At 40.9% G+C, this 9,455-nt stretch overlaps 1 protein-coding gene across 1 annotated transcript; it reads left to right on the forward strand.

The window, feature by feature from the left end:
* The first annotated feature begins 181 nt into the window (after positions 1-181).
* Positions 182-4,018, forward strand: LOC111216451 (alpha-1-antitrypsin-like protein CM55-MS). Its single transcript, XM_022737983.1, has 4 exons — positions 182-973; positions 1,385-1,652; positions 3,271-3,418; positions 3,555-4,018. Exons 1-4 carry the CDS (start codon positions 205-207, stop codon positions 3,741-3,743), a joined length of 1,374 nt encoding a protein of 457 aa, XP_022593704.1. The 5' UTR covers positions 182-204; the 3' UTR covers positions 3,744-4,018.
* The last annotated feature ends 5,437 nt before the right edge of the window (positions 4,019-9,455 follow it).

Below are 9,455 nucleotides of genomic sequence, written 5' to 3' on the forward strand. Positions count from 1 at the left end.
ATTCTAAGAATCTGAAAAACATGCTGCCATTGTTTGCTTGGAGCTCAACCCATAGGTCAAAAGCTCAGCCCCATAGATCGATATACTTTCAACACTACCACCACCCCCGCACCGAGCCATGAGAACAACACTTCCCCAAAGCTGGAATTTGGCTGGTCTTGTGTGTGATCAACCTGCAGCGTCTGTTAATCAGGCTGAACTAGGATGGCGAGACAAGAGGCGATGATGTCTGTTGTGTATAGTTTTACAGTGCTAGCATTGCTAACAGGTTTCATAGCAGATGGGTCGGTTGCACCAAAGCCTGAGAAACTCTTTCTGCGAAAGGACCAAGAGGTCAAGCAGCAGCAGCAGCAGCAGCAGCAGCAGCAGCAGCAGCAGCAGCAGCTCAACACATCAGCCCTAAACACAGCCTTGGCCTTTGACCTTTACCGTGACCTGGCCACCAGAACCACTGCTGAACCTGATGTCCAACAGCAGCAACAACACAACATCTTATTCTCGCCCTTGGGCCTGGCGTCAGCTCTGGGCCTGCTGTCCCAAGTCTCTGGGTCTGAAAGTCGGAGCCAGGCCCTGAAGACTCTGGGGCTGTCAGCCAACTCCACAGAGCAGAGCGCTGAAGCCACCATATCTGCTCTCACAGATCTGCAGCGTAGCCTCACTCTACAAGAGGGAAGGAGTGGAGGTGGGATTGGGGCCACGGCAGGGGTGGAACTTGAAAGAGTGAATGCTGGAAACAGAACTGAGGGAGATGATGGGGCAGTGGGTGGGACTGGAAGTGAAGATGGAGTCCGTGCTGGGGGTCAGTTAAGAGTGTGGAGCAGCCTACATGTTGATGGAAAACCTTCAATAGACTATGATAGTTTTTTGTCCAGGCACCCAGGAGCCTCCGCCTTCAACGTCAGCTTTGAGACGCTGAAGAAAGACTTGCAGGCCTCTGACAAACTCATACTCAACAATTATGTGTATTTCAAAGGTAGCTTCTTGTTGTTTGAAAGTTGTTGTTTTGTTCGTGCATAGTTTTGTTCCCAACACAAGGGAAATTGCATTAAGGATTTGAACTTCAGACAGATGTATCGCTTCATTTCTTTTTGAGATGAGAAACAAACATCTTTAAAAACAAGCTTAATTGAAAATGAATTTCAGCTACATTAGGAAAAGTATAGTTAGTTACTTGCAATATGTGTTTATTCTATCTAGCCTATTGAGCACCTGCTTTTTCATCAGTCATTGTCTTTTTTGGAGAGAAGATGCTCAATTTTGACCGTGGGTGGTAATAGATTTACACAGCAGGTGCTTTTTATAGGTGTGCAACATCTTTCTTTGCCAATTTATTTTCCTATTTCATCCTTAACCTTTTTCCCTGTATTAATGACACATAAATCAGGTCGTCAGCCATTCAATCAGCGCCACACAGTCCCACGAAGCTTCCAGCTGAATGCCACAACCAGCGTGGAAGTCGCCATGATGTTCAGGGACGACTCGTCCGAGGTGATGATGCTGTACGACACCAACTGCTCAGCCACAGTGGTGCGGCTGGCCCATTCAAAACGTCTGGCTTCACTGCTCCTTCTTCCTAAAGCCGAGCTGCAACCCCTCGAGGACTGCCTGTCTGACAGCCGCATGAGCTTTTGGCTCAGAAACCTGAAGCCCGGGTAGGTGGGGAGTCCGAATGGTTGGAACAGGGATGAGGTGGAAACCGTGTCAAGCTACTGTACCTGCTCACTCTTTCATTTTTCTGACTACCTACATTTCCCTCTTGTGTCAGCAGCTTCAGGATGAGTGAATGAGAGATAGTTTCACTTGTGCCATTTTGCACCCCATCAAGCTCTTACTGAAGTGAATACAGAAAAAAAAGAAGCTGCAAGAAAGGCCAAATATCTCACTTATTTCAATAATCTGGTGATTTCATTTGTGATGCAACATTGAAAATTTTTAACATTTTAAATTTTCCACACTATTGCTTACTTCTAGAAACAATAGTTACATTCCCAGATAGCAAAATAAGTCCTACCCATACCTGGGCCACATGCCTGTTTTTGTTCTGGCCCAACACAAGCCCGGATCCACAGCCTGTCTGGCTCATTTACAGCATGATTGTCAGATGATACTTCCACATCTGGACCAACACAATAAATCTTCTGGCTGTCAGCCAATACTGGAGGATAACAGCTGGAATCCGCCCAGATGTGGAAGTATATGGGCCAGACTCATGCAGGTATATGTTGGGCCAGAAGTTTAATTTTGCCATCAGGGTTTGCATGCGGTGCTTTTTATGCATGTTTTGAATTTCTGCATAAAAAAAGTGGAACACAAAACAATGCTGAAATGTTGCAAGAAAGTTTTTAAGCTTGATTGAGGAGGAGAAGTTGGTGTATCGATAAAAACAAGACATAACAGTGTGCAGTGGAAACAGACTTGGTGAATAAATCATGATGCACATGAAGCCTGCGAGTTGAAAGTACACTGAAGCTTCTCCTCCACTGGAGAGATGAGAAATAGAGGCAGGAGAAAACATCAAATCTGTGAGAACCGATGAGGAGACTGTAACCTTCATCAAATGACTACATGAAACATGGATGGAAACCTGACTAGTGACCCCATTGCTGGGGATAATACTCAGAACACACTGTGACACAAAGTTTCTTTTGGAACTACTTCGTACCTTAGAAATAGTCTCTATGAAAACTGTGCAGAGTGAGGTCTGCAGAGCACCCAGAGTAATCAGGACACCTCCATTGTGTTGCGGGTAGGCTGAAATGTGAGCGATATATAGTATAGCATGGCGAGATACTACAAGGGTAAATAAGACAATGTGTTTTTTGCTGTTGTTTGTAATTTAGTTGAACTGACCCATTAGACAAAGGTAGTATTTATTGTTGGGTTGCTTATTTGTTTAGTGGCGAAGTATGCGTGGCGGCTTGAATCTGCATATATGTGCATGAGCATGTTAATCCAAAGGTTAGCAATTACAGTGCACCATTGGGTCCATGCAGTACACAGTATGTGCCCTCTATCAAGTGTGTTTGCTTATCTCTGCATGTACATTACATTGATCCATGTCACAGAGCAACTCCCACTCACTGTTGCCCTGCAGTCACTCGCATTCTTGTGTTCAGGAGCATGATGAATGATGCTGAGTAGATTCTAAGTCAGCAATAATTACTGCTCTCTATACATCAGCGAGCGAGGGCCTGCAGTATACGGGGCCCACAAGTTGTAACAAGACAGCTTAGAGCAAATCCGTTAACACATTGATTGTTGTTTTCACAGGAGGGCAGAAATACGTTTCCCTAAGTTCCAACTGAGGAAATCCTACAGTTTAGAAAAGCTCCTGAGGAACTCTGGGGTATCATCCGTCTTCTCAGACTCAGCCGACTTCTCTGGACTGTCGTCAAAGAAGAAGCTGCAACTCATCAAGGTTAAGAAAGAACCAAAATATCCTGTTTTTATTTCCCATGAAACCACCAGACATAAAAGCAGTTAGCTGAGACCCCTGAGACTTGCTAAACTTCACTTTCTCCTCATCTCTCTCTCTGTCCCTCACGTCTCCTCAGGCTCCTCATGTGGTTACGCTGGAGGTGGAAGAGTCCAAGTCGGTAGATGGGGCGAGACCTGACATCATGCTGGACTTCTCCGTCCCCCAGAGAATTACCTTCGACAGACCGTTCATGCTCATAATGTATGAGGAACTCACGGGGCTCGTCCTGATCATGGGGAGAGTTATTGATCCTACAGATGTCTAGACTTGAGCAAACATCTCTCACAATCTCCTTTTTGTCCTCTTTTTGCTTTTGTTATTGATATTAAACCGCATTCATTTACATCATGCAACAGCTTTGGTTGTTATTTGCAGAATGTTTTATTTTATGTCCAATTTTCCAAACATTACTGGATGATTTATAGTTTATTTCTCTATTTTCACAAAATGATGACAAGACATTTAAATGGCAGTAATGTATCCTTGTGGCTGAATCTCTGCTCTTTCTTGCAACAACATAAAACACTTTTCTTCCATTACAAAAAACATTTTCTCTTTTGTCATTTTTTCACTTCACAACCCGTTTCCTTCTGTAACACCTCTTTATCTTCTTCTGCAATTACCGGAAATTGCTTTGTAAAAACATCTAGGCTTATTCACCAACTCAAAGAGAAAACTCATAAAATAGTGATACATTTTCACACTGTGGGAGAGTTTAGCAGCTTCAGACTATAAATTCATTTTCACCTCGGGCCTTGTGGAGAGGGAGAAGATGAGAGATGATGAATTGAGGATAATTTGATTAACAGGACAACAGCTCTATCACAAGTACCAGAAATGTCAGCTTATTAATCAGTGTAGGTTCAACTGACTCCTGGGAGGAGCCATTAGGAAAGAGTGGAGGTTCCCCAGACCTGAGGAGCCTTGTTCCCTCCGAGAACTAACAATCACTAAAATGCTCTCTTCACGTAGTGATCGGCCAGGTGCGCGGTTGTGTGCAGTTCATTTTAGAATTCATTTTAAAATTCTGGTCCTTACTTTTAGAGCCTTGCACGGACAAATTCCTTCTTACATCTCTGACTTGATACAACTTCACACTCCTGCCCGCAGTCTTAGGTCATCAGGTCAGAGGCTGCTAGTGGTTCCCCATACGCACTTTAAGACCCGAGGGGACCGATCCTTTCGAGCAGTGTGGCACCCAGACTGAGGAATGCGCTGCCTCCCTCTTTACGTTGCTTAAATTCTGTTGATTCTTTTAAAAAGCAGTTGAAGACTCTGTTATTCAAACAGGCTTTTAGTTAAACGAGGGTTTTTATGGCTGTCTGATTTTATGCCTGTCTGATCTTATGTCTCCCCATTATGTTTCTATGTCTTTTACTATTTATTGGGAAGCACTTTGTGTTTTTCATCTGTGAAAGGTGCTATATAAATAAACTTTACTTACTTACTTACAGCGGTGACACATCAGGCAGTGTTTGAACCTGTCTGTCAAACTCTCTTTTTCCATTTCTTCACACAAGTTAATGCAGGACAGAGACGACTCTGAATGGTGTTGATACTTTTTTGAGGTTATGACTGAAAAAGTTTAAAATATGAGCGGTAACGGTTTAATACAGCGGTGCCAAAAACTGCAGTTCCTCTAATGGCCACTTAAAACCGGCTCCAAAAGTGAGTCGAATCCCCATAGACTCCCATGTTAAAGGGTGTAGATGCACAACTTTACAGCAGAAATAAACATGATTGCAGCCTGGTACAAAAACTGGTTTTGGTCTCTTGGCCTAGCTACTTTCCTCCTTCATTAAAACTGTATGGAGGGTTAATTATTGTAAAACTCACCGGTTTAAATTTTATCAAGGCTTAAAGTTATGCATAATTGAGGGCCTGTTTGGCGAAGATGGACTCATGACTCAGCCACTCTCCACTGACTGTAACCATAACTGTTCACCTCCGTATACCGTTCCTACTATTCACAGCACAGGCAGAGCTACAGACAAAACAGTGTTACACTAGAGAATTTGATATGTCTCAGTCCTCATCCTCCTGATAATACTGCTTATTCAAACAAATCTAATGTTGGTAATGAAATTAATTCATCCCTTTTAAGAGCTGCCATGGGCTTTGCCTTCTACACCTAAATACAAGGAATTTATTTCCACAATCTGACTTTGTAAATATGTTGCTGAGTGAAACTGCTCCAGACAGATTTCAGTCTTACAGAAACTTGGCTCAGTGCCAAGATCCCTGATGAATTACTGGATATAACTTATTTATATGTCGTAGGAAAAGTAAAGGAGGTGGTGTACTACTATGCCTCTGAAATTCGATTATGTTGCTCTGGCTAGATGCTCATCTCATTGGCATTAATTCTCCCTTAGCCTTGACTGGTTATCCAGGAAAGTGCAAAAGCTAAACGATCTTTGTCTTGAATTAAACTTCCACTGACATCCAAAGCAACCAGACCAAACTTTAAAAGTCCTGCTAAATCTATAATAATTGATTCTTGATTCATTCTAACAAACAAACCCCACAATTACTCTGCCTCTGGTTATCAGTGACCATTGTCCAGTAATTCGAGTCAGAGACACTAAAAGAATGAAAACTCAAACAAAATGTATCCAATGCCAAGATTTCCCAATGATTTATATCAGTCTAACATCGGAATAACATGTTACATTCAAAACCCAGACTCAGCGCTACATTATTTTTCTAATATTGCTGCTGACTGTCATGCCCCTTATAAAACATTTGGAATAAAAAATAAATCCAACCTCCTGGGTTTGTCCTGAACTTAGCTCCAGCCATATGTAATAGAAATAAACTTTGGTCTATTGCAAGAGCATCTGGCACAAGCTCTGCCTGGCAGAAATTCAGACAGCAGAGGAACTGTGTCCTCATCTCTAAAAGGAAAGTATAATCTGATTATTACCTATCTGCCCTTTCAAAATGCAATGGTAATGGAACAGCATTGTGGAAATTAGGGAAATCTTTAAAGGAGAAGTCCTCCACAGTCCTTCTATGGTAAATGGGCCCATGGTTAATTAAAGTAACATGGTTGAAGCTTTTCTTAATAATTGCATCATGTGACATATTTGATAATGAGTCCATAACTCCTGTCAAAGGAAACACTCTCACATCTCACAATTGCTGCCCTCTGACTCTTCACTTCACACAATAGCAAATTTTCATTCAGGTCTGTCACATATTCAGATATATAATGCACTGAATCATATAAACATAGATTTTAAAAGTGTCTCTCAGATTTGCATAAACGTGATGACACTTGTGACTTAAACAACTGTCGACCTATATCCAACCTGTCCTGTCTGTCCAAAATCCTACAGTCACTTGTCAGCTCACAACTACATGTCTTCCTGTAGGGTAACAATGTCCCTCAGTCACAGCAGTCAGACTTTAGACCTGTACCACTGCACCTGCTGCTGTTGATGACATTATCATAAAAAAAGCAACTCTGTTTGCCTACTCACTGTAGATCTATCCAAGGCTATTGACTCTATTGAGAGAGGGTGTGATGGTGGGGGGAGGGGAGGGGGTGGGGTTTAGTGGGAACCTTTATGGGTAGGGCCATCACAAAGCCTGGAATGAAAGCATTGTTTTCATTTGTAATTTAAAGATTTGACCTCATTTGCACGATAAGTAAACTATTACTGTCGGCTGAATCAGTAATTTTACAGACTATTTCTTTTATCTAAAACAAGCTCAGACCTCGTCCATCTGAAAGGTAGCAGTAGCTTAAGTGATACTGATGAAGATGACTTCAGGTGACACTTGAAGCAATCATGGAAAAATCTCTGTATGTATGTCTGTCTGTATTTTGATTTTCTTGACAACCGCGTATCTGATCGACTTCAAACTTTGCGAGTGAATTGCTGTGGACCCACAGAAATGCAACCTTGAGTGTCAAGTCATCTGGATGAGCTGTTTAAACATTAAACGACAGCCCTCGATTACGTTAGGGCTGGGGCGACGTAACCCACGACATCGATTCCAACAACATTGATGGCTGCACTCGAAAAGCAACATAGTATAATAAAGCATAAAAATGTCAAAAATGTCATAGTACAGTAAAGCATAAAAACTTCAAAATACATCAAAATATAGTAACGCATAAAACATGAAAAAATGTCATAATAGAGTAAGGCGTAAAAACGTCAAAAAGCTCCATTGTCTAATAAGGCATAAAACGTCATAGTATAGCAAGGCATAAAATGTGGAAAAAAAACAAAAATATAGTAAGACATAATAATGTAATATTTTAGTAAGGCATAAAAACATCAAAAAACATTGTAGTATAGTAAGGCATAAAACGTAACAAAAACGTCATACTATAGAAGGCATAAAAATGTCAAAATATAGTAAGGCATAAAAATGTCATTTTGTCATCTGTCATGTCATTTTGTTAGTAATTTTGCTGTCTACAGTTTGCTTTTACTTTTCAGTGTCCTAGAGTTTTGTTATTATATTAGCTTAGTTTAGAAAACAGGTCAGTAAGTCAAGCTGAACTGAACCCAAACTGCAGACAAACCAAAGTGAAAGTTGAAAAAGGTGTTTTATTAAAAAAACAAAAGGGAAACTTAGATAAAAAGAACACAAATCCAAAATAAACCAGCCAGGAACAAAGAAAAAGCTGAAATTCCAATAACACAGTGAAACGCTGGAGAACAACTAACAGGAAACATGACAGAAATTGGAGATCCAGAGGAATCCATGTAAAGACAGCGGACGGGCTGACAAGGACAAAGGGGAGCACAGAGATTTAAATACAGAAGGGGGGAAAGGGCAAATTAACACAGGTGAAACACATTAAGGCAGGGCAGACAATCATACTGGAGGGAAACAGGACAAAGACACAAAGTTCATATTTTGATTAAAATGACAGCCCTATCACATGTACCATATTTTTATCACAGTAAAATCATAGCACCATTATTAGCTTCTCATCCCGAGTGACTCAGAGTTGCAACTGCTTAAATAAACCTGACCTTTGCAGAATGTTTGTGTCTGTAAAGAAAGTGACACATAAGGACCTTAAAGCCAGCATTGCACTTTACTCCTGGGCAGAGGAGTGAGTTGTGCAATTGGATCATCTTGTATTAATCCGCATGCAGCCTTGCGGCATGACAGAATTATCATGGTCAGCTGAACCTGGACAAATGTACAATGGTCTAAATATTTCATTACACCGTATGTTGTATGAAGCTGGCTGCTGTATATTATACAGTTAATAAAGGAGTGTTTGTATTGCACAAGACAAGTAAATTGGATCATAATAACATTTGAGGTTTGATATGAGGTGAAATGAAGAATTGTGAAAAATCAATCATTTCTTCCATCACATAATCAATCATTTCCCAATCGGCTTCATATTGTAAATGATGAGATCCTATATGAACACACTATTTTCTACCAAAGTTAGAATAGTTTTGGTTATTTCACATGACAGATTTGTGTATTTCTGTTCCCACAGTTGGAAATAGGTGACATCACATACTCCTCTGCTCCAATCAGGATGTAGCATCATTTTAATCAAAACCTGTTGACAGTTGGTGGGTTACTTGGTTGCTGATTAATCATGTCCAATCAAATATCACTGATGCAATCCTAATAAAGCAGATTAACTGAGGGTTTAAGTGTAAAAATCATAATAAATAATACCTGAGGATGATTTTTTTTAAACTTTGATGTTGCTCATTTAGTCATGCATATTTAATGTAATGGAGAAATAAATGAGATTGAAATGTGGTTCATTCATGTTTCTCTGAATACTGAAAGGCTGATGATTTCCGGTGTATCAGTGCATTTGTCTGTATGCATGAAGGTGTGTGATGCAGCACACCGCGAAACAGTTTTTAGAACAGCCCATTATCTCACCCATGTAGCGCTGAGTGAGTTGTGTTGCATCAGTGAACATAGTCAAACCAGATATCTCTCAGTAAAGGACAGAGATGAGGGACGAGTC

This window comes from Seriola dumerili, unplaced genomic scaffold (genome assembly GCF_002260705.1).
Source record: "Seriola dumerili isolate Sdu_G_001 unplaced genomic scaffold, Sdu_1.0 BDQW01000025.1, whole genome shotgun sequence".
In the NCBI taxonomy this organism is placed as follows: domain Eukaryota; kingdom Metazoa; phylum Chordata; class Actinopteri; order Carangiformes; family Carangidae; genus Seriola; species Seriola dumerili.